Source organism: Canis aureus, chromosome 24 (genome assembly GCF_053574225.1).
Source record: "Canis aureus isolate CA01 chromosome 24, VMU_Caureus_v.1.0, whole genome shotgun sequence".
Lineage (NCBI taxonomy): Eukaryota > Metazoa > Chordata > Mammalia > Carnivora > Canidae > Canis > Canis aureus.
The window spans coordinates 11,300,426-11,325,029 of NC_135634.1; the positions used below are offsets into that span (position 1 = coordinate 11,300,426).

Consider the following 24,604-nt stretch of genomic DNA (forward strand, 5'->3'; position numbering starts at 1 on the left):
TTATCTCTGCAATCCTGACCCACTGGATCATTTTACTCCTATTGCTACATAGTGATTAGTAGAGTACACCTTGGAGTGAGAATTTCTGTGGGAAAGGGACTTTCCTTTGCTTTTATTAGGGGATAACACCTAAGGTAAGTGTTCTTTAATAATGATAAATGAGTAGGGGTAAGAGGATAAGACAGATCTGAGACCCTCACTGTTGCAAGATTTCTGTCAAAACCCCAAACGAAAGTGTAGGTGTTAACCATTGTATAGATTCCTCTCCACGAAAAAGGATAACCTGATTTTCGTTTAATGCTTTCAAAAGCGTTGTGACAATTTTCTGTGTAAACCCCAACAGTCAAAAGTCCATAACAACCCACCATTGCAGGGATTCAAATGGTTAGATTAGTTTTGCAGAGACGAATATTCTTTAGTCTCACTATTGGTTGAATGACCAACTTTGGGATTTTGGCATGAATGGGAATGGTGGCATAATGTGTACAAAATCCTGACAGTTGATCCTGCTTGGAGAATAGTTTTATGCTATATCTAAGGAGACAGAAAGGATATTTCTTAAAATTAAACCCAGGACATGGTGAGGCTCTCCTTTTCAGCTACCCTGGAAAGTAGAAACAAACTACAGAGACACATGCCTTCTTTGGGCTGTCAGCTCTGGGCCTTCCAGCAGCATTTGCCTGCATTGCTCTAGCGTCTTCCAAAGGAACTGAGCCTCCCCTATCCCCTGATAACAAGCATGTGAGTTCAGCATAAACAAGACACTAATGTCATACTAATGTCACATTGTATATCCACCGTACTTCACTAATGAAAACTAAAAAAGAAGAGAAAAGAAAAAAGTAACCAAGGTGAATAGTGGGAAGTTGGTCTCATTTCAGGGTCCATTTATGCTGCCTCCTAGGGCAGTGGTTCACAGAGCACTTCCCCCAGGCTGCTGGGGGTGAAGAGGCCGAGAACTGTCCCCAGAGACAAGAGCCACCGTGTGCCTGTTTAAAAGACATGAACTACATCTGTCTAGTCACATGTTGTACTCAACAAAGACTTACCTTTTCACATTATGTTTGAAGACCAGTATCTCTATCTAAATTTATAGAATCCAGTAATCTGCCCCCTTAACTTGAAGATGGTGCTGAGCCCCCGTGTTAGGAAGGGAGTTCTTGGAGTGGGTTTCTGGCTGGCGGGTGCTGGTGATACAGGGCACTTGTGGCATCTCCTCTGTAGCTCTGCACCCACTGGTGGCCCGTCACATCCTGACGTGATTACTGGGCCCTTGTTCACCTTCCATTCCAAGGAGGCACAGAAATATGTTCCCGGCCTATGTCTGGGCTCCAGCAGCTTTTACTTCTGCTCCAGACAACAGTGAACTTTTGAGAAAGGAGTGTAAATCATGGACCAGTCCCTTCACAGAGCCCAGCATAGGATGTGTCTTGTCTTTTAGAAGAAGAGACCTTCCTGGTCCCTTGGCATAAGCCTCCTGGGTCCTTGGTTACTTTACTCTGTGAAGCCAAGGAAAGAAGTTGCTATTTAATTGCACTGGCTTTGCCTTGCCCCTGGCTTTTATTGTTTGTGGGAGGGAATGCACTTATTAACCAGACTACATCTAGGAGGGGTGGGAGCAGGTAGGCACTCTCTAAATGTCAGCTGCATTTACCAATCTGGTTGAAAACAGTGCACATCACAAGAAGCTTTCACACTCCGCTTCCCTAAAAGATTCCTATCTACTTAAAATAATCCCCTCCCTGCCAAAAATGATGTCGAGGAGTGACTTTACAGGGATTCTGCACCTCCCCTGGCACGGCCTTCTCTGCCAAGGGTTGTGTTGAAATGTTGCATCTTTAACTCGTTATCCAAGCAGTTGTTTTCTAAAAGCTTTGTTGTGATTTGCAATCGGACTTGAATAATACCAGTTAAATCCTGTAAGGAAGAAAAGAAAAGGAGGTTCCAGGAGGGATTACACCCTGGGCTCTCACCAATGCTGGGACCTTCCCTAGGTCACTCCAAACCTCATGTGTTTTTTTTTTTTTTTTTAATTCAATTTACCCGCATATAGTATAACATCAAGTGCCCTCCTTAGTGCCCATCACCCAGTCACCCCATCCACCCTCCCACCTCCCCTTCTGTACTTCCGAACCTCATCGTGACTAGGAAACCTGCTTTCCCCAAGTGTTGCTCGCTGCTCTCTCTGGGGTGCCTCAGAAGCAGGCTAGTGTGTGGCCTGAGGTAGACTGGGGAGCCACTGGCCTTGTTAGCAATGCCTGCCTTTTCCTGCTCCTATCACACCCTCGTGTCTGGGGTCTTCCTGCTCCATGATGGCTCCACAAATAATGTCGTCTGTCCTCATTTCCTCCCCACTTCCTCCCCACCTTACAGCACAATGATACCATTTCCTTCCCACCTGGAATGCCAGAGCTCTAGATGAGCACTTGGGCCCCGTGCCTTCCAAGCTCTGTGACCTGGTCTGACCCTTGGCTTTCAGAGTTATTTGTCCTCATCTTTATAATGAGGAGATCAGGACACATGATTGTATTCCTAGCTGAAAACTTTTGAGTCTTGAGAAGCTTTCTTTTGGTCTGCTCTCGGCCGGTCAGATGAAGTACAGAGAGGCCTGCTCCCACTCCGTGTGACCACACAGAAGGTCCTGGCCAGGCCCTGGGAGGGGCACAAGACCACACTGTGCCCAGTGGCTGGGGCCACGGAGTGTGAGCTGGCAGTCTGGTGTTCTCGGTGGTTAAGTATGGACTTTGTGAGATATGCCATTTTTCCATTTATATTATGTTTTCTAGTGACTGACCTCATTGTAGGTCAATAAACTTCAATTGATGATAAAGATGAAAAGGCAATGATATTTTTTTGTACCTCAATGGCTAAAAATCATGATAGCTTCTCTCCGCACACAGGCTGTTTTTTAAAAAAATAAACTCCTTGGGTTAGCACAGTTTTTAGATTTATAGAAAAATTGTACAGAGCTCCCATACACTCCACAGCAGCTTCTTCTGTTGCCAGCACCTGCTAGTTCATGTGGACGGTCACCACGAGTGACCTGGCCCTGATACTGCCCATGCTTTATTTGGATTGCCATAGTTTTCCCTGGGTACCTTTTCCATTCCAGGACCCCATTCCGGATCCCACATGACATGTAGTTTTGTCTCCTCAGGCTCCTCTTGCTTGTGACAATTTCTTGGACTTTCCTTGCTCCTAAGGTCCTGACGGTTTTGAGGAGCACTGGTCAGGTGTTTTGTAGAATGTTCCCCATCTGAGATCTGTCTGATTTTTTTCCTCATGATCAGACGGGGGTTATGGGTTTGGGGAGGAAGGTCACAGAAGTCAGGTGCCCTCCTTGTCACATCACATATTCAAAGATTTGTAATTGTTGACCGTGTCCCCTGGTCCAGGTAGTGTTGGTTAGGTTTCTCCACCCTTTTCTGCCCTTTCTAGACTGGCCTCTGTGGAAGTCATGTGGGCAGCCCATGTAAGGCTGGAGAGCCATGTGCCACATCTTTGAGGGTAGGCACTGGTGTCCTGGCCAAGGGCTCACCGGCCCTCCTCACCCCCTTAGGATAAACTAACTGCCCAGGGAGGATTGGCCCATGTGTTAGAGGAGAGAGATTGGAACTCTGGACTGGGATGTGGTCCGTGATGTGTGCTCATCCTGGGGCCCACGCTGTCTTGTTCTGGGGGGGTGAAGCAGGTTGGCCGATGTAAGCCATTGGTGAATGTGTGCCCTCTCATGATTCGTACTCAGAAGTGAATCCTGGAGCACAATCTGCTAACATCTTCATCCAGAAGAGAAGGACTTCCTGGAGTAGTTAAGAGTTATTTAAAAAAAAAAACAAAAAAAACCCTAACTTAAAATAATTCAACATTTTTTCTGCTCTGGACCTAACTCTGTGTTAACTTAAAAGTGGAAGCAGCTTGATTCTTTTCCTCAGAGAATCCTGGAAAGGTCTAAAAAAACGTTGTCATTGCTATTCAAGGCCTCTGAGTTTTAATAATTAAAATATGGTTTGGTTTGCCTTCCATAGCATTTTACTTGGAATAACATCTGATTTTTCCTGAGAATTGCATGATTATTGAGGGCAAAAGCAATGTCATTAATTTGTGTTTCTCATATTATGTAACTTTTGCCCATAGAAGGGCACTTAGAGCTGAAAATTAAGAGCTGAAATAAATGTAGAGGCTTGGAGAACTTAAAGTCAAGGCTGCTGGGTGTATGGGCCTCCCAGGCTTCTCTGTCCATACTGGTTAGGCCTAAGACTGGTACAAGTCATAGGAGGATATTCTGACAACAATTTGTGGAATTCTGAGATTTAAAATGTTTTAGCCATTAGTGATGGCAAAGGACATCGTGACTTTCTGTGTTGGGATAAGAGAAAGTTCTTGGGTAGAATGAAAGGCAATAATAAACACTTTCATTCTTTTTTTCTAGCAGATTTGAACAGCACGATGGGGTGCAAAGTTCTGCTCAACATTGGCCATCAGATACTGCGGCGGAAGGTTGTGGATTGCAGCCGGGAGGAGAGCCAGCTATCTCGCTGCTTGAACACTTTTGACCTGGTGGCGCTGGGGGTGGGCAGCACGCTGGGTGCCGGCGTGTATGTCCTGGCTGGAGCTGTGGCCCGTGAGAATGCTGGCCCTGCCATTGTCATCTCCTTCCTGATCGCAGCGCTGGCCTCGGTGCTGGCTGGCCTCTGCTACGGCGAGTTTGGTGCTCGGGTCCCCAAGACAGGCTCGGCCTACCTCTACAGCTATGTCACTGTTGGGGAGCTCTGGGCCTTCATCACTGGTTGGAACTTAATCCTCTCCTATATCATTGGTATGTCCCAGGAGGCCTGGAGCCCATTTCCTTCCCTCTCTGCTGTTCTCACCTCCAAACCACGGGTGACACTATCCTTTGCTCCCCATGTGGACTAACTCCTCCCTAGGATTAGCCTCCTCCCTAGATTGTTGTACATGTTCCCTTTCCCTGTAATGAAGGGTGGGGTGGTGGGCTTATGGATATCGCTGCTCCTTCTGGTTTGTGCCCCAGTTTTTAATGATTAGGTGCATTGGACTGTTAGTGGGAATGAGCCAGGCCTTGAACAAGGAGGTCAGTCCTGTTAACACAGGAGATGTAGATTCAATGGGATGTTCTTATTACTTAAAAGGAGTGTAGTCCCTTTTAGTATTTTCGATTACTGATCACTAGAGTAGACATACCACCGATACAGAAAACTTTGGGAAATACAGAAAAGCGCAGCACAGAAAGTAGACATTGCCCAGTCTGGCAACCCAGAGAAATCGTTATTTATTCATTCATTCTTTCAGCAGATATTTATTGAGCCCCTCTTCCGTGCCAGACATTATGCTAGATAGTAGGAACGCAGTAGAAGAGTAAGACCGTCTCTGTGCATAAGAGTTTAGGGATCGTGTAACTATTGTTAATATCTTTGTCAAATGTATATTTTTTTGTCCAGGATGTCTTTTTATTTATGAAACAAAATATAGTAAACATTTTTCATAGTATTTATGGTGTTTCCATAGTAATATTCCAAATAATTGCATATTGTTACCTAGGTTTATATACATAGCATACTTTTTTAGATGTTCTTGTGGGTATTTAGACTGTTTCCAGTTGTGTTGTTATTGTTACAAATGGTTAATCGTTTAATGTCTTTGGGCACTGCCATGGTTTTTTCCCTTTAAAATGGTCTGAGAAGCAGAATGTCTCGGTCAGTGGGCTTACGTATTTTTAAGGCTTGTGTTGCCTTCGATCCTTTGGGTGGCCACAGGTTCCCTTCCACACATACTTGCTGACCCTGGGCACCCGTGTTAAAAACAATCAGCCAACAAACAAAAACACTCAAAATACAAAGTTTTCTTAGTTTGGTAGGTGAGAAAGCATTGTCTCTCCTTATGTTATTTGTATTTTGATTACAACCAAAGTAGAATGCATCAACTTAAAAGAGACAGGCACCTGAATATAAGAATATCCAAAGACTATGAATGGCCAATTCCTAAAAGTAGAACTATAAGTGGCCACTAAACATTCTGTTTATATTTCAGAAAGCTTTTTGTAATAACATCAAAACACAGAGATGTGGTGAGTGGGTCCCAGCTCGCTCCTGTGTACCCCACACTGGGAATGTCATAGGGGGCTGTGAGCTGCCCGCTGGGATGCGGGCCCCGGGCACCCTGTGGAGCACCTGCTGCCACTTGCCCACGCCAGCTGGTTGAGGGCTCCTGCCAGGCTCTCTGAGCAGCACCTGCCTTTCTTCTCAGGTGCCCGTGGTACCTAATGACAACCAGCATAGCTTATGCTTCTAAGTTTGAAAATCAAACTCATAATAACGTTTCTTTGTTTCAGTATGACACTAAAACTTAGAGCCACAAATGCTCCTATAAGCTCAAGTCACTCAGTGGGAACTTAGCTGTTTTAAATGAGCTGTTACATTCCCAGAGGACTTACCTGGGCATAAAACAAAACCTGAGTTGGAATTGCCCGCTGCTTCCAGACCAACAAATGAAAGAAAGTTTCTTTGCCAGAATGTTCTTTGCTCGTGTGAGACTGACTTGTGCATGTGTTACCATGGGTGATTCTTAGCCTTAGCTTTTGGGGAAGGGCAGTTTTTCTCAGCAAACATGGGGTTCCTTTAAAGCTGTGTTTCACAGATGGGGAGGGAAGGAAACCAGAAAGGAAGGCGAGGCAGCCTGTCTCACCCCACACGATGGTTTTCAGAGCCTGAGCAGCCGTGAGCTGGTTTCTGTTGGGGCCTTGATGGACAGAATCCATAATAGGCTAGATAGATTCTGAGGATGAAGAAGCATGGTTACATTTTTGAGTTTTTTGACAAATACTCAGCACAAGACCAACTAGCAACATTTAATCTCTGTAATTCCCTCTGGCCAAATTTTGTGGGTGATCCAGACCACAGTCACCAACAAGGCCCCCTTTGAAAATAAAGGAGAATGCTGTATGTGAATATTGGAATTTTAGTGACATTTCATTGAAAAGCAGTGGCTTTATTCAGGTTAAAAGAAAGAATGTGTGTAGTTAACAGTTACTGGCATTTGAGGTGCTGCATTTGTTTGTGATCCTTATGCCGGGGGATGCAGGGTATGGAGAGGAGGAGAGCTGGGCTGTGTCCGTGGTCAGATACCCGGGCACCTGTGGCCTCTGAGTCAGGTGACACCAGCTCTGGGATGAGCAGGTGACTTTGTTGCTGAGGTGAGGGTTACACGTGTGAATCTCCTTGGTCTCATCTTACTCGAAGAACAGTGTTCCTCTGGTGGGTGGGGACCATCAGCTCTGTTGTCGGTCGGAGGGATCTTGGAAAAGAAGCTTCCTGAGCCAGGTGTTTCAATCTGCCGACTGCAGCCGTGAGCAGATTACAATATCAACTTCGTGGTTTGCCGCCAACATTTCTTTTAATAACGAAATAAAATAGGTGGAGTTGAATAAATACCATCAGAGTACTTCTCAGGTGACAAGGGTAATGGCACTGTTTTGTAAACTGTTTACTATTCAGTTGTATATTTGGAACACAGTACACGTGTCCTTATTGGGTCATGATGGAAAGTGTGTTTCTGTCTGGGTCCATGAGACCTCCGCATCCTTGTCACCACCCTGAAGGACCTAATGGAGCATCACTTCTGAGCTAGCACACACCAGAGTCCACCATGCCCCAGTGCATCATCCATGACCCTCGCACACTCACTACCAAATACTGTTCATGGTTTCCCTTCAGTTTCCTCTGGTGCGTCTGTCTCGTGGCAGGTACTTCAAGTGTAGCAAGAGCCTGGAGTGCGACATTTGATGAGCTGATTGGCAAACCCATTGCGGAGTTCTCGCGGACGCACATGGCTCTGAATGCCCCTGGAGTGCTGGCCGAAAACCCAGACATATTTGCTGTGATCATCATTCTCATCTTAACAGGTAAAGCTACACAGTGGGACACATCCAGTTGGAGTGAGAGGCCTGAGGTGTGTGGGACAGGTTTCCATGAGGCCTGTTTCTTCCTTTCCTTGTTCTGCTTTCCCCTCCTTTTCTTTCTTTCTGTAACGAATGCAGACATCTTGTTTGTCTTAACGGCTTCTCATACACACAGCGTTGGCGCGTTGGTTAGCTGTCAAAGCCGTGTGCCAGTTATTTAAGAAAGAGTCTCAGGTACTTGTGTAGCTTTTTGTGGAGTGGGAATTTGCTAATACTGCAGGCTTTTTGTACAAGTGACCCAGGAATACGAATTCCCTTGACTCAGTGGAAGACTGTCTGGAAAAGAAAGTGGCATTCCTCAGCGGGTAAGAGGTGGGGGATGAAGTCAGTCCATGGCACCAGTTTGTGCCTGGGGGTTGGAGAAGTCTTGAATGATTTTACATCTAATAGCCATCAAAATGCTTCTTTAAAAAGAAGTAAGTTTCATGACAGTCGTGGGCACAGACTTTTAAAATTCCAGATATTGCTTAAACACGGCTGAAGGCAGCTATTTCCTAGTGATGTTTTTCTGGGTCTCAGCCTCAAGGTTGTGTGTTTTGTTCCATGTGGCACTTACTGTATAAGCATTAAGCTGAACACAGATAAATTCCCCTTTGAGATTAGAAGATCTTGGATGGGTTTTAAAAACAACATGCCTTATTTTCCGCACCGTAATTGAAATCATCTAGCACAGGCCAGTCTCAGCAGTATTTCTGGTCCAGTTGGCAGGAACGTGTATCAGAAATGAAGTTTGCACCAGTGAGATTTTCATAAACATGAGAGGGAGGGATGCCAGAGAGAAACCCGAGCACAGCATGATGAGGTGATCCCTGTGATAAATTGCTCAATTCCCTTCTTGTGCCTTCATTTCAGAATTGACTCTATTGTGAAATGCATTTTTTTTTATTTTGAGTGTATGAAAGGTGTACCTGGCAGGGCAGCAGTCTTAAGTCATAAGTGGTAGTCTACCTGTCACCTGGAGTCCAAGCCTCTTTTCCTCCCCAGCCTGGGGTTTGGCCACACATGTCCCCAAATGGCATGTTTATCCCATTGTGGTCATGTGGCTAAGCCTCAGTGACAGTGTTGTCATGTGGCTTCCATGTGTTTTTATCACTTGGGTCTTTTTGATTTTTTTCATGTGAGTTTATGATCTATAACTAGTCTAACTTAGACATTGTTTTAAGTGCGCCAAGTCCGAGATGAACCACACGGTTCGTGGTTCTTCCATAATCACAGGAAGTTGTTGTTGCTAATACCATAAACATTGCAGAGTGAATCTGAATAATTTTCTCATCTGAAAAACCCTCATTCTGTCAAGAAACTGAGTAAAATGTCTCCTTTTTGGAGAAAAAAATTCCTGCCTCCTCAGAGGAGTCCAGGAAAGTATGTTAATGAGGAGGAGAGGGTGCTAGGAGGGGCCTCCTCTCTGTCCTTGGGAGGGGCTTGCCCTCCGGGTGGTTGGCAGTGGTATCCCCCATCTCTGCTGTCCTTTGGTGCCCCCTGGGTGGCACCCTGAACTCCAGAGGGACCTGCAAGGCCAACGTTGGTAGCTTTGTGAACTACCGCCTGAACTTCAGTTATTTTGATCCGGGCTAGAAAGAGTATTAATTCAGTCCCATTCCCAGAGGCTCACAGAAATCTTAGGAGGTTTGGTGCCACTTGGATTCTTCCTAAGTCACCCTCTCCTGGGATCCCTGTCCCTGTCCCAGGAAGGACTTACCTGGCACAAAGTTCACACTCTCAGGCAAAATTTTCCTGTTTGTGTGCTTTTTCAGGACTTTTAACTCTCGGTGTGAAAGAATCGGCCATGGTCAACAAAATATTTACTTGTGTCAATGTTCTGGTCTTGGGCTTCATTATGGTGTCAGGATTTGTGAAAGGATCAATTAAAAACTGGCAACTCACAGAGGAGGATTTCCAGAACTCATCCAGTAATCTCTGCTTGAACAAGTGAGTTGTTTTTTCTTCCTCTCGGCCTATAACAGCTGATGCGTATTTGGTACTTAATGACATACACCTGTATTGGGGGCCTGTAATTGGCCAGAATAGTACGTGCCTTTTTAAAAAATAAAATTTGAATTTGAATTCTTTTGTAGTAAAATAGGTGAGGGTGGTGAGGGTGTTTTTTTGGTTTGAAATTTGTGTTAAGTTTAATTTCCCTGAACTCGACAGAACATTGTATGATAAAGGAAGATATTCAGGAAAACAGAATCTTCATTCTAATTCCAAAACTGTATGTAGTTGAAGATCATTGTCAGACTCACTAATCTGTTTTTCCTCATAATTGTTTCATGACCCACCTCTGAATTTTATATTCAGAAAAGATTATATCTGCAAAACTATGGTGATATCACTTGATTTTGAAATGCCTTCCTATTAGTAACATAGAGGGAAGAAGAAATACATGGAACTTTTATCACAGGCTTTTATTAAAGGTTTTCACAATTAGTGAAGTATCAGAATGTGATTGTAATAGTTTCTTTCTCCTACCTTCGACTTGGGGTACATCAGCCCTGAAAACCAGCAGCCCAATTTCCCTTATGTTCTCTGACTCAAGACTCTTGGGATTGGAGGCAGGTGACAGGCCAGCCCTTGGACCTGTGCTGTTTTAGGACCTCCAGTGAAGCCTCGTCAACAAGCTGAGATTATCTAGGAAACAAGAGCCAAACAATTAAAATGTATCTTTTTGATCTTTTGTAATTTTTCAGGGGAATCTTAGGGTCTTAGGATGGAGAAGGGGGAGTGAGATTTTTGTCTATGGTTCTATTTTGATTATGACCAAAGGTTAAACAGCTCTGATAAGGAGACCCTCCTGAAATGCAGTGATTTTAAAACGATGTCTTGACATGAGCAGACCAAGTTGACTGGCCAGCATGGCTGCACACAGGCTTTCAGGGACCCTGACCGTCCACCTGGTTGCTCCATCCTGCCCTAAGATGGTGTCCTCTTCTGCATGGTCAGAGCTGGGCTGTGGGCGTGGGCAAGATCCAGCCCTCCCGGAGAGGAAAAGAGGGTATGGGAAAGAGTGTGCCCAGTCCTTTCAAGGGCAGATCCAGAAGATGCCTTTCCCTTCTGCCAACATCCCACTGGTGAAAATCCAGTAGGTGGCCATATCTAGCCGCAAGGGAGACTGAGAAACAAGGTCCCACACTGGGGATCCCACTGGTCACACGTGAACTTGGTCATTGGGCAGGCATTGATGTGTGACTAGTTCACTACTAGAACACAAGCAGGAAACTGTTGAATGCATGAAATATTATGTGGTTAACAGTTCAAATAAAAAGAGCCTGCCTTTTGGAGACTAAACTATTACAGGGAAATGAGGGCTTTTAATTTTTTTTTAAGTAAACTCTATGCCCAATAGAGTGGGGCTTGAACTCGTGACCCCAAGATCAAGAGTTGCATGCTCTACTGACTGAGCCAGCCAGGTGCCCCTGAGAAAAGAAGATTTTTAATGTAGCATTCCTAAGCATTCCTGGGTCATATTTATGCCAAATTTATTGATGCTCATTATCTCAGGGTAGAGTAAAGCCAGTTCAAAATAAGCTTGGAAATAACATTAGATTTTGAAAACCTGGGGTGACTGTCTTGCTGGTGGCTGTTTATAGATCAGGAATTAAATATAAATGGCATGTCTTGTTTCTTAGTTGTCGATCAAGATTGAATTTTATTGTTTTTATGAAGATATTGTTTATGTTAGCCAATGGTATTTACTGTCATTGGTTGTCCTCATACTTTGTGTCCTGGTGAGATGAACTGTACTGCCTTCAGCCCCAGGAGCACTGCCTCCGAGGTAGAATGCTGCAAGTCTGGAGCATAGCTTGCTCTTTCATTTTATTAAAGCCTATAAACTGCTTTCTCTCGTTTTTTTTTTTTAACCCCTCAGCCATAGATTTGTGTTTCCAACCACGGCCATGTAGTCTTGCGTGAAATTGCTTGTCTCTCTGAAATAATAGAGTATTTCCCAACCAAACCACACAGCATGGAGGAGCTTCAGCCTGCATGGCTTTGGTGGCAGTTCTGAGCACTTTGGATTGTGATTTTATGATACTCTCTCCAAGACTGGCTGTAAACACCTCCATGAACCTGTGACTGAGTTGGTGTCTTGGTCTGGAATAGAAATGTTATCTGACAGTTTGGCTGGTTCCCTCTGGCCTTCAACTTATGCTACCTCTGGCTTTCTTATCCAGAGTCCTGTGGATTTGTAATAGATGTAGTGAGTGTAGAGCTACAGCACTACATGGAAACCTGCTGAGAAGGTTGTGTCAGGTAGTTTCTTGTCAGGTAGGGTGGAAACCCAAAAATAACACTGGCTTCCACAAGTTAAAAGTTTAGTCCTCTTAAGTCAGCATCTCTAGGTGGTTGGTCCAGCATATTGCTTTGGTGGATGAGGAATCCAGTTCTTCCGTCTAATGGCTTTGTCCATGGCCCACATTCCCAAGGTTACCCCAAGGTCCAAGATGGCTCCCACCAACAGGAAGGAAATGAGAAAAGTAGAAGAGTACCTTCCCACTCCACTAAATTCCCCTGATGTTTCTCAGGAGATGTATACACCATGTCTGCTTAAGTCAGGTGACTATCCCTCATAGCTAGAGAGTCTGAGAAACATATCATCTTTATTCCTAGTGTTCCTATGTCTAGCTAAAATAATTATATTTTCTTCCTGTGTAGAAGAAGGGGGTATGGCTTTTGGGGACAACCTGCAGTTTATGTCAGGGTGGCAGATGGAAGTTAGCAAGAGCAGAGTCTTGGTGAAGGATGCTCTCCACTGATGCAGTTGGAGGAGACCATACGGAGGGGAGAGGACCCCCCTCACCACCATGGAAGTTTCTGTCAAGTCCTCAACCCAGGCTCGGGGATGTTTATGAACACGTGACAGATTTTCCTTCTTCCTCTGCCAGTTATCCTCTCTGCTAGCTTCTGGGTAACTGGCTGAGGGGCATGCAGAAGAGCTGGTCAACCCCAGCTCTGGTGAAGGGGCACTGAGCTAGGATCTGCTTCAGCCCGCCCTGTCACCAGGCGACATTAGCCAGGTGGTGGCCTTGGCAGTCCCTTGAACCTACTTCCTCATTTCTTTGTGTATCAGCTGCTAGATGCCAAGTGGGCACCACGTGCAATAGCAAATTTATATACAGAGCCTTTACAAAATCTTTCTTTTTTTTCTTTTTCTTTTTATTTTTTAACAAAATCTTTTTGTTTTGGTTTGAGGCCACATAGAATAGGTTTGATAGCGAGGCCCTGCCACTGAAAGCGGAATGCCTAAACTCTTCTTCAATGTTGAATTTAATTTTTTGAGTAGATAATGTTTTCTCATGGTTCCCATGTCATAATGTCATAAGAAGGTATACACTGAGAATTTGTTCCCATTCCTTTCTTCATCTACCGCATTCTCCGCCCACCCCCCCACCCCCGACCATGGGTAATCATTTTTACTATTTTGTGTGTGTAAGCTTCCAGGTTTTATTTGTCTAGATACAAGCAGTTACAAGGATGTAGTTCTGTTTGTTTTGTGTATTATGTATATAACTTATATACATAACTTAAGTGTATAGTTTCTCTCTTAGTACATAAAAAAAGGTAACATTCTCTCTCCACTTTTCTGCACCTTGCATGTTTCCCCTACTACCATATTCTGTTAAGGCTTTTCATGCCAGGACCTTGTCCTTTGTTGTGACATGTGGTGTCTGGGCATCCACGTCACGATGGTGACCCAGCTGGAGGAGTACATACAGTTAGAATCACAGTCTGCTGACTCCCCTTCCATCTGATTCCTTCCCCTGAGGAGCAAGGGAGAATGGCTTTGTTTTGCTCTGCTAACTCTCCGTAGCTCCATGCTTTTCTTGATGCTCCTGCTTCACCTGGCAATGTAATGGACGCATGTTCCAGCCCTCATCCTCTTCTACAAGGCCTGTCTCTTCCTGGGGTTTGTTTGTTTGTTTGTTTATTTTAAGATTTTATTTATTTATTCATAGAGACACACAGAGAGAAGCAGAGACACAGGCAGAGGGAGAAGCAGGCGCCATGCAGAGAGCCTGACTTGGGACTCAATCCAGGGTCTCCAGGATCACGCCCCGGGCTGCAGTCGGCGCTAAACTGCTGCACCACCGGGGCTGCCCATCTTCCTGGGGTTTAATGTACATAATGTTGTACGCTTTCCTCTGCCCTTCAAATGGAATTCTCAAAAACTTTCTGGGTGCCTCTGCCTCATGGTTGTTTAAAGCCAGCCTGTCAGTTCTGATGCTTGTTTATTTTTCCACACACCTGTTCCATAGCCCTTGAGGTTAGAGGGCTTGTGGAGGCAGGTGGGTATCTAGAGGCCTTCCACACCTGTCTGTCCTGCCAGTGACAGGGAGCCGGGCCCCTCATGTTCTAGTTGTGTTCAGAAGTTGAAAGGGTCTGCCAGGAGCCCCTCAGAAGGCATCTCGCTTGAGTCTCCTGCTTTCATCTTCTCATCCCGCTGTCTTGAGCTATTCGGCTGTCAACTATTTTGTTTCAGACTTCGGCCTAAAACTTTTCATAATAGGAGTCAGCTCACCAGGACAGTCTATGTTCTTGGTTTTTTTATGGATGCGGTGGGTGCGTCCTGTGTCTTGCTGACTCCCTTGTCCTGGGCTGCCATTTTTGTCTTTGGGTGGTGAGTTTATTTTAGTCATACCTTAAATCACAAACTTCCCTTTGAGTCTGGCAATGATTTTTCCTACATCTATCACTTGCCTGTTTCTTGGGGCTTCCCCCACGTTGCTACTTACTGAACCACAGTGAGTCCCAGATTGAGAACCTCCTTCACGCTCTGATTTCCAGATTCTGGAACCAAGGATCCTCTAAAAATCCGTGCAAGGCTCAATCCCCATTACAAAATAATTAGGTCCAAAGTGGCCATCTATTGATAAATCCCTCTGAAAGCAAATTTGGCCAATGAGTTGCTAACCCAATTAACATCTCTATAGGACTAGAATACCCTATTTGGCTCTTATGTTAGGAAGTCAAGTGGTCTGGGGCAGGTTGCCCCGCAGAGCTGGGCAGTTGTCAGCCTGCTGAGTTAGGAAGGCTGATGGGGAGGTGGTGACTGTCCTCTGGAAACTGTGACAGGAAGCCTGCAGCCTGGCAGCCAGCAAAAGTCATGGCTGGTGAGGGAGGAACCAAACTGTCCTTCTTGGACTGGTAGCTCAGCTGTTTTTTATGTGGTAGTAGAGGACCAGGGTGTCTGTGGTGTAGAATCACTTGTGACAGTGGCCATCTAGGGTGTGAGTGGTGGCTGGCCCCCAGGCTCTGTGCAGCTATTCTAGGCCTGGACACACTGTTCAGAGTCACAGGTTCCACTTCGTTGGACCTATTTTCTGAACCTTAAAGGATTTCTGGGGTTGACAACATGTGTTTGGCTGTGTATTCATTACTTCAGCAAATATGTACTGAGCCCTACCGATGCGCCCAAGCCATGCTGGGCATTGGTCCCCACCCATGTAGGCATCCCTGTTTATCATGTGCCTGTGAATGCTGAGGAAATGCTTTTGTTGACTAGAGCAGTTTGCTTTCTTCAACCTCAGTATCTCTGGAAATGCTTATTTTGGGACTTGAGTTACTGGTAAATATAGGAGATTTTTGCATTATGTTCCTGGGGTGGGGGCCATGCACCCAGTTGGCAGCTCTCAGTTCTAAAGAGTATGTTCTGGAGGGCCTGAGTGGTTTAGTCAGTTAAGCATCTGCCTTCAGCTCAGGTCATGGTCTCAGGGTCCTGGGATCGAGTCCCACATCGGGCTTCCTGCTCAGTTGGGAGTCTCCTTCTCCCTTTCCTTCTGCCTGCTGTTGTGCCAACCCCACCCCACCCCCCTCCCTCTTATGCCGAATAAATAAATATAATCTTAAAAAAAAAGTATATGTACTTTGTTTGAAGGTCCTGGGGGAAAGGCCTCACTTGTTGGTTTCTTCCCCCTTTCCTGTTGGACACTCCGTCTCACATACCCTCTCCCTTCCCCCAAAGCCAATATTCAGGGGTGCTTCTGGAAAGGGCTCAGTGAGTGCCCTTGTGGTTCTGGGCCATGCAAAGCAGGGAAGCCTGTGCCCCCGGGGTCTGGTGACAGCTGCCTCAGGAATCATTTACAAGGGGTCTGGAGCACCCCAGGCTGGCAGTGGGGTAGGGGGCATGACCGTTCGGAGTGGCTTCTCTTCAGGACTGTGAAGTGGGTATTATGATCTTTGGTTCTTTTTTCCTAGTGACACAAAACAAGGGATATTTGGTGTTGGTGGATTCATGCCTTTTGGATTCTCCGGCGTCCTATCAGGGGCAGCAACCTGCTTCTATGCCTTCGTGGGCTTTGATTGCATCGCCACCACAGGTATGGCTCCTGCCCACCGTCTGGGGCCCAGCCTGTAGGTCCTCCTCTCCCATCAGACAGGCTGGGCTAATTTTACCCATGGGTTGCTGTTTTCCTTCCTGTGGGCATGTGCCGGCTGCCGCTCTTTCACACATGAGCAACGTGTAGATTTGTAGCTTCCTGCTGATCTCCCCCCCCCCCCCCCCCCGCCGCCCTTTTATCACTTCCCCAAGTGGCAGTGCCTGACAGGAAAGTCTGCATCATGAATGTGACTAACTATTGTGCTGCTAGGACGGGGTAATGATAGCGTGGCTACAGCCCGATTTCATATCTGTGCGTCATCTGGGAGAAATGAAGCCATTAAAAATATTGTTATCCGAGTGACTGAATAGGCTGGGCTCTGTCGGGCCTCCTGAATTTTCTCTGCCAAAGGAAATAAGTCTTTTCCTTGGCTGAACCAGGGAATAAAGGCGGAAAACACCATCCCTGGGCTTTATGAGTCTTCTGGTCTGTGTTAGGAGGGCCACCTGTGATTCCCAGAAGCCCAGAAGATCCTGGTTCCCATAGGGCTGAGCACTGCGGGGGAGTCATTTATGGGTGGCACAGGCATCTTCTGGATGCCCCTCACTGTCTTGCCCTCCTGGGCCTGACCCCTTGCTGCTTCTAGGTGAAGAAGTCAAGAACCCTCAGAAGGCGATCCCTGTGGGGATTGTTGCATCTCTCCTGATCTGCTTCATTGCTTACTTTGGAGTGTCTGCTGCCCTCACACTCATGATGCCATACTTCTGCCTGGACAAGAACAGCCCCCTGCCTGACGCCTTCAAGCACGTGGGCTGGGAAGGTGCCAAGTATGCAGTGGCCGTCGGCTCCCTCTGTGCTCTTTCTACCAGGTGAGGCCTCTGAAGCTCTTGGGAAGGGAAACTCTCTTTTCCCAATCTCACTCTTCCCTTGAAATTGAACCAGCACCCCAATCCTGGTGATATGGCTTCTCCTCTTGTTGTTTGCAACCATCCCACGAGTTGTCATTAATACTTTCATCCTGAAGACTCTGAGGCCCACTTTCGGACATCATCTTTTCAGCAAGGGTCTAGCGTGCTATCCCCAACTTTGGCCCCTGGACCAGGCCACCTCTTGGTACACTGTCTCTTGGCTCTTAGTTTGGCCCAAGAAAGTAAATGTCTTTTAATTTGTAGACATTAATGTTTAAAAGACATTAAATGTCTTTTAAAAATATTTTGCCCCCAATGTTTGGTGGTAGCCTGTATGTACAGGAAATATTTGTTGAACATTGATTTACCACGAGAAATCCTCATGAACACAGTGATGCCTTTATTTTCTGTTTGATTCACCTAGAAATTTGTGGGAATAAATACAAGATTTCCTTTTCATAAAAGTGATGACTAGATCCCATGCATGTTTATGTTATGTTAGGCCATTCTTTCAGTGAATACGTAACAGTAAGTGCTTTTTCCTGGGTTGACGCATTGAATTTTGTCTTTCAGCCATGGGCTTCACCTAGTTTGGAGGACAGCAATTCTCGGTGATAAGTTCAGGGCTCCCTCTTGGTGATCTGCATTACAGGGTACCAATAATGGTCACATTACAGTGCCCTTCTTCCTGATGAGCTAGTGTTACAGATGCGTTTTGCCTTTTCCTCCCGTATAGTCTTTTAGGTTCCATGTTTCCCATGCCTCGAGTTATCTATGCCATGGCTGAAGACGGACTGCTATTTAAATTTTTGGCCAAAATCAACAATAGGACCAAAACACCAATAATCGCCACGTTGACCTCAGGTGCCATTGCTGGTAAGAACTGCAACTAATCCCATATAACCAGTATCTTAACAGTTGAGCCACTAGTCCCTAGGGAAATAGCTTGAATTATGTTGGTCTGTGAGAAGTTGGAACTGGTTTTTTTAACATTTGGTTTTTGCCCTTGAAACCTGGGTTTCCTGCAAGATAGCTGCCCTTTTGACTAAAGGCAGAGACCAGTTTTATAGAGGATGTGATAGCATTCTCAAAAACTTTTGAATCCTTTTATTATGATTACCCTCTCATTGGACAGAGCTTGGAACACACACTATCCTTTCAGAGCCATTTGTATTTACCCTTTTCTGAATGTTTCTGAGTAGACTTTGGCAGGATGACCTCTTCTTGCATGGCACCAGCCAAGAGACTTTTTGTTCATGCTGGAAATTCATTGTCCATGTCTTTTAGCCCATGGATTCTCAGGGGAGTGAGAATCCCTTAGGATTGACGTTTTATGAAATGTGCTATCTATTCTCCAGGAGATGTTGGGGGTGTTGCTAGGGTGTCAATTGCTGTAAGTTTGTAAGTAGTGGCAGGCTCAGAGGAGGTTTATCTTATCAAATATACAGTTCCTCACCAAGAGGATGGTTTTGAAACTAGTGCCCAAAGAACCCTTGGAGCCATATGATATTCTGAGGGCCCCTAATTAAGAAAAGGGGACCGTCAAAGGAAACTTACATGCCTAATGTACTGTTACTGTTTTTTTGTATTTTCTCCTTTAATAATTGCCCCTCTTAGCTCTCAAGAGACCGGCATTATTCATCACATTGTACAGAGAGATGAAGTGAGGATGTACACCCACATCCAGGGGATCTGGTTCTTGGTTCCCAGTTTGTTTTTATGCCAAGTGACTGGCTTCTTTCGGGTTGTGAGTAGTACTGTGGATCTTAGTGTATTAGGACACATGATACCAATTCAGCCTGTACCACAGGGACTACTCAGCCCCAGTAAGACATTTGACCATCTTAAATGAATTATTGTTAATGGTGTTTATGCCCTTAGTAAAGTGTGCTTAGTTTTGTGGATTAATGTTATATAAGGAAAGAAAGCTAGTTTTTTATTATTTAACAAATTTGTTATGTAATTGTGCATTCTTGGCTGTGATCTCAGTGGTCAGGTTAATAGACACCATATGTCAGAATATGATCAATATATTTAAAAGATTAAGGAATTCGAAATAGTAATGTTTTTTCCAGGATTTAAATGTAATTTGATCATATTAAAGACTGGCCATTAATTTCCTTCCTGTGTTGATCAGGAGAGATCAAACTATAATCTTTAAAGTGACTATAAAGTACAAGCATTCACCAAACCAGGGATTTTACTCTTTCTTTTCATTTGGCAGGACTAGTAAATAAGTATTCGGTTTTCTAAAATCTCCCCACATGCAAAGAGTTTGGCCTAAGTTTCTGTGTGAGTGGGAACATAGGCATCTGTGGCATGCACAGTTGGATACTATTCTAATTATCTAGAAGGCCCAGTATTGCTCTTTGATCCTGTGATTTATCCTTAATTTAAATTTGTTTTGGTTGAAGTAATCTATAGGGGCTTGAGAAATATTTGTGGAAAAGTAATGGTTTTATGTTTATGTTTTAACTTATGTTGATTGTATGTGATTTGAAAATATCCCAAAGTAGATCTATCCAAGTAATTTTTTAAATGGGAAATTTAACACATACCCATATAAATAGAATGTATACTCAGAAGAATTACAGAGATTTTTCAAATAAGCATGAATGTTGTATTTTTTTTTTAAGTGGGGTCATGGTAAAGGTACTGATATTGTTTGGAAATAACCCTGCTTTCCAGGCTCAGCTGCCTGGGTTAGGAGCCCCTGTGAGTCCTCCCAGAGCACTAGACTTGACCTGCTCATCACTGTTGCCTACTGATGCCTGTCTTGGATGATACACTCAGGGAAGCCGGAGACTCTCTGGTTTGCCCTTTTTGATGATGTACATTTTTGATGGTATACGCTTACTGGCATACTCTCAATGAGTGCTAGGTAGATGATGAATGAGTGGTTAGATGATGGATGGATGGATGGTTGGATGGCCAAATAGATGGATAGATCATGGGTGATGGATGGACAGAGGATTGCTGGATGGATGGATGGATGATGGGTGACTGGTGTGAGGGTAGATGGATAGATACACATAACTGTCTGTGAGTTTGCATGATATAGAGAAAGACATTGCACTCAGAGCCACAAGAACCTAATTGAGATCCTGACTTTTCCACTTCCTAGCTGTGTGACTTTAGATAAGCCTTCCAACATGTCTGACTTTAGTTTCTCCATCTGTAGTGTAGCGGTAGCTTGCAAAGTTGCCATGAGGATCAGTAAAGGTCATGATGATGAAAGTGCTCTCTATATAAATGTTAATCATTATTACTGTCTGCTGAGCACTGTGCATGTGATTTTATCCTGAGCTTTTCTTCCCTTTAAGCAATGTCACAGTGTGTTTCCATGGAAAGGGCTGGGGAGAGGAAGCAAGTAAAAGCAGCACCCTGTGTGCCCTGGATCATCAGTGGGAGGTGGTTCTGACTGTTAGAGTCTGTGGAGGGCCACCCATGGATCCTGATGTTTGTCTCCTCCCCAGCTGTGATGGCCTTTCTCTTTGACCTGAAAGACTTGGTGGACCTCATGTCGATTGGCACTCTTCTGGCTTACTCTCTGGTGGCTACCTGTGTGCTGGTCTTACGGTATGTATGGCTCTTCAGGGTTCCATGATAGAAATGGAGATGTATCCTGTTAGCCTTTTAAAAGTTCAAGTTAATGGCTTATACAGTGTAAATTTTAGTTTGTTGATAACTCCTTTGGAAACTGCTCTGGAGAGGGTGGGATTTGGTGGTTTGAGTGCCTAGCTAGAGAGAACATCACTGAAAAGAGTCAGGGGGCTCACCTCTCACTGTCATGTGCCCTCATTTTTCTGGTGGGATGTCAGGAGGATAGAGACAGATTCTCAGCCCAACTGTCGGGTCTGGGCCAGGGAACAGAATTTTTGAAGGCTTAAGGGAATGATTTCAGTTTGGCCCAGTTCTTAGGTAGGAGGAGACTGGGAACTAGTCCTGGTGGGAACTGGGTGAATCCAAGTTGTGTGAACCTTGGTTTCCTGGTGTTCTCAGCTGCCCCAGCACCTCTCTCCCCAAGCATACCCCTGGGTTCCAGTTTTCCTTTGCTCTAGAAGGACAGGGCTCTGCTTCTTCACTATCAGGAAAGGCTCAAGGGGGCATTTATCATGAGAATATGGAGTCGTGGAGACTCTCAGTGGTGGTCACCTGGGAAGAGCCTCCCTATTTCTTTGCAAGTATTTATACTAACAAGGTCATTTATTCCATTTCTTATGTGCTTTAGCACCTAATTTATGTCAAACTTGGATTGAGCTCAGTAGTGGCTGTGTACAATAAGCTAAAATTTGTTTGCTAGCTTTCTGACCACTTATTCCTAAGGGCTCAACACTGGAATCTTTTCTGAGGTTCCCCTCAAATTCTTATTGACCAAATGGTGTTAACATAAGTGAATCAGTAAAAAAAAAAAAAAAAAGGTTAAATATCTTTATGCTCACTCTTAGATTATATGCAAAATAATTCAGAAAGCACTGTGTTTTTCATAGCTGGTAGAAAAGATTTGAGCTCTGTTCATTTTGGGTGGGAAGATAAGGAACCTCGTTTAAAATGAATGCTTTACTTGCAGGAAGCTTATGTCTTGGAAATCATGCCACAGGCTCAGTCCTTTAGCCAGCTCTATAAAGTTTATTTATTCTAAGGCATTTTTGGAGTTTTAAAATAAATTGATCCAATTAAGTCTCACAAATATAATTTCTCAAATCTGTCCGCCTGCAGACACATTTCTCTGGCTCTCTGCACCAGACAGGATCCTAATGTTACTGCCTTCTATTTCTGTTTGTACTTCTAGCACCCTTCAGCCATAGTTTTGTTGGAAGTGGCCTAATATCTTAAGCATCCAGAGGCCAGTGCTACTTTTCAAAGCAAGAGAAACCATCTCCGTACATTCCTCTTGGCGTTGTCTCAAATCAGAGACCCCAAGGAGGATGTTGCCCAGAAGCAGGAAGGAGAGGATTCAGGTCTCCTCCTCTGTATCTATTTTGCCAGGGAATGCATCATTCTGACCATTTTCTTCCCATGTTATGCCTGGTGTCCTGGACAACTTACCTTTGAAAGCTTACTAAGAACTTGAGTTAGTCGTGTCCCTTTACCTAATTAAAGTACATTATGATCGTTGCACAATACATTTCTTTACAGATATCAGCCAGAGCAACCTAACATGGTATACCAGATGGCTAGAACTACCGATGAGCTCGATCAAGTGGACCAGAATGAATTGGTGAGCACCAGTGATTCCCAGACAGGCTTTTTACCAGAAGCAGAACGGTTTTCTTTGAAAACCATACTCTCACCCAAAAATATGGAGCCTTCCAAATTCTCCGGGCTGATTGTGAACATTTCAACCAGCCTCATAGGTAAGAGCCCGCCCTTCCCTTTTAGGTGTTTGGGGTCCTGCTAGATGTTAGCATTTCAGGGTTTCTTGTCAATGGTGGTGGAGGCAAGTCTGGAAGGAATAAGCGTCTGTCTTGCTACTGGACTGTGATGTCACTTACTCTGCCTCATGGTTGTTGATGGTTGCAGAAACAGAGCCTCCCTCTCCATTGGTTTTGGGGAGACTGAGGATATCTGTGGGGATTTGAAATAAGATTGAATTGCACCTCTCTCTCTCTCTCCTTCTTAGCAATTCTTATCATCACCTTCTGCATTTTGGCTGTGCTTGGAAAGGAGGCTCTGATAAAAGGGGAGTTGTGGGCAATCTTTGTGCTTACCATATCTGCACTTCTCTGCTTCCTGGTCACAGTCATCATCTGGAGGCAGCCTGAGAGCAAGACCAAGCTTTCGTTTAAGGTGAGCAGCTCTGCCTGCAGGGACCTCCTGGTAGGTTCCTGTGGTAGGTGCCACAGATCCTGGCACTCCTGCACCCCACATGGGGGTCACATCGCACTGCCAAGCCTTGGAGGTGACTTGGGCATTTGCACTTTAGATTACGCCAATAATACAGCAGTTCAGTGTTGGAGATAAAGTGGAAGTCCCTCTTCTAGTCCCTTCTTTAACAGGCAAATAGCAAGGGAGGAAAATGAGAATAGAGCTCACTTTGACGCTTAGTAGCTTAGAACCAAACTCTCACCTATTAGGATTTGCCTGTTGTTGGGGGTCTGGCTGTGTGTATATATGTGGATTGGGGTGCACTCGCTTCATCCTCCCCATATAAATAGCTCAGTGCATCTGAATTTCAGGGGTGGGATCTTCTCCTAGGTTGCTTTGCTAAATGACTCAAAAAAGTGCCATCCCCCTGCACTCCACTCCCTGCAGACTTGACACTGCCACCCACTGTCTTTGCAGGTGCCCTTCTTGCCTCTACTTCCCGTCCTAAGTATCTTTGTGAACGTCTATCTCATGATGCAGCTGGACAAAGGCACGTGGGTCCGGTTTGCAGTGTGGATGCTGATAGGTATGTGAGATCACAGGTTTTACTGTGATGACTTCTCTCACTCCACCCCCAGTCCCCGGAGCCTGTGCTGTGCTGCTTATTTTTCTTTCCTGCAGTTTGGCCGGATGCCTCTCTGGTTTCAGATTTCAAAACAAAATGAAAACACATGTAGTCAGCGGTTTCTTTCTCAATAAGGAGCTCCTAGTAGGTTGCGGGTCCTACCTTCTCTTTTAGATACTTTTCATTTTAGTAGCTCTTGCCTGAGCTAGTTATGTCATTGGGCAAGAGTTGAAGGTAACAAGAGTGAGGCTAGGAGTCTGCTGTTGACGAAGCACCAGTCCATCTTCCCACACACGGGAAGGTCTAGACCGTGCCTCCCTCAGCCCAGCCTGCATCTGCCCGCTGGCCCATGTGGGCTGAGGGTGCTGCCAGGGCCTGCAGGATGCTTGGAGGTCACCTGTTGTAGGCTGATGGTGGCCCATCCCCTCGCTGGGTATTCAACACCTGGGACTGCAGGAAATGAACCCAGGCTCCTTCCTGAATGCAGGAAACAGGAGCAGGCCTTGCCCTCACCTCTCACTATCACTGACAAGAGCAGTAACCCCAGGACTGTGTTTCTGCCAAAACCCTCAGCCCTGGGTCACCACGCTTGGGGGCAGATAGCTGCTGCCTCAAAATCCTTCTCTGCCCGCCCCACATTGTCTGCAAAGTGTGGCCTGAAGCTGCTTAGACAGACACCCCCTGCAGAGCCGTTCTGTGAGAGGGTTGGCTCAGTGTGTGATGGTGTGTGATTGGCACGCATTCCTCCAGACTGGGGTAAGGTGCTCATTTCCTGGCAGGGCTGGAGGACACCTGCTTCTAGGCATCCTGGACATGAGCTCCTGGGCTCCAAGCCATTAGATTATTTCCAGGGCTTTCAATGGCTGAACCCTTCTTTTAAAGGCTGTAAGGCCTGCTCTCCTTGTGTCTCTGGCACAAGGGTGGCCTCAGGGCCACATGGGCTATACTCCTTGGGTGGGTGTCTAAAGCTCAGATCTCT

At 45.3% G+C, this 24,604-nt stretch overlaps 1 protein-coding gene across 7 annotated transcripts in view; it reads left to right on the top strand.

Moving 5' to 3' along the window:
- The window catches only part of SLC7A1 (solute carrier family 7 member 1), a 139,713-nt gene that overhangs the window by 109,519 nt on the left and 5,590 nt on the right, over nucleotides 1–24,604 (top strand). For 4 of the 7 annotated variants that reach the window (XM_077868238.1, XM_077868241.1, XM_077868239.1 and 1 more), the window contains 10 exons: nucleotides 4,433–4,816; nucleotides 7,757–7,915; nucleotides 9,727–9,901; nucleotides 16,163–16,284; nucleotides 16,931–17,153; nucleotides 17,929–18,068; nucleotides 20,669–20,771; nucleotides 22,332–22,549; nucleotides 22,816–22,982; nucleotides 23,478–23,586. In XM_077868238.1, the coding sequence (XP_077724364.1) occupies nucleotides 4,447–4,816; nucleotides 7,757–7,915; nucleotides 9,727–9,901; nucleotides 16,163–16,284; nucleotides 16,931–17,153; nucleotides 17,929–18,068; nucleotides 20,669–20,771; nucleotides 22,332–22,549; nucleotides 22,816–22,982; nucleotides 23,478–23,586 (1,786 nt within the window). In that variant the 5' untranslated portion in view covers nucleotides 4,433–4,446. Of the gene's footprint in view, nucleotides 1–4,429; nucleotides 4,817–7,756; nucleotides 7,916–9,726; nucleotides 9,902–16,162; nucleotides 16,285–16,930; nucleotides 17,154–17,928; nucleotides 18,069–20,668; nucleotides 20,772–22,331; nucleotides 22,550–22,815; nucleotides 22,983–23,477; nucleotides 23,587–24,604 lie in introns of all 7 variants that reach the window. The other 3 variants (XM_077868242.1, XM_077868243.1, XM_077868244.1) reach the window with 1 other exon arrangement.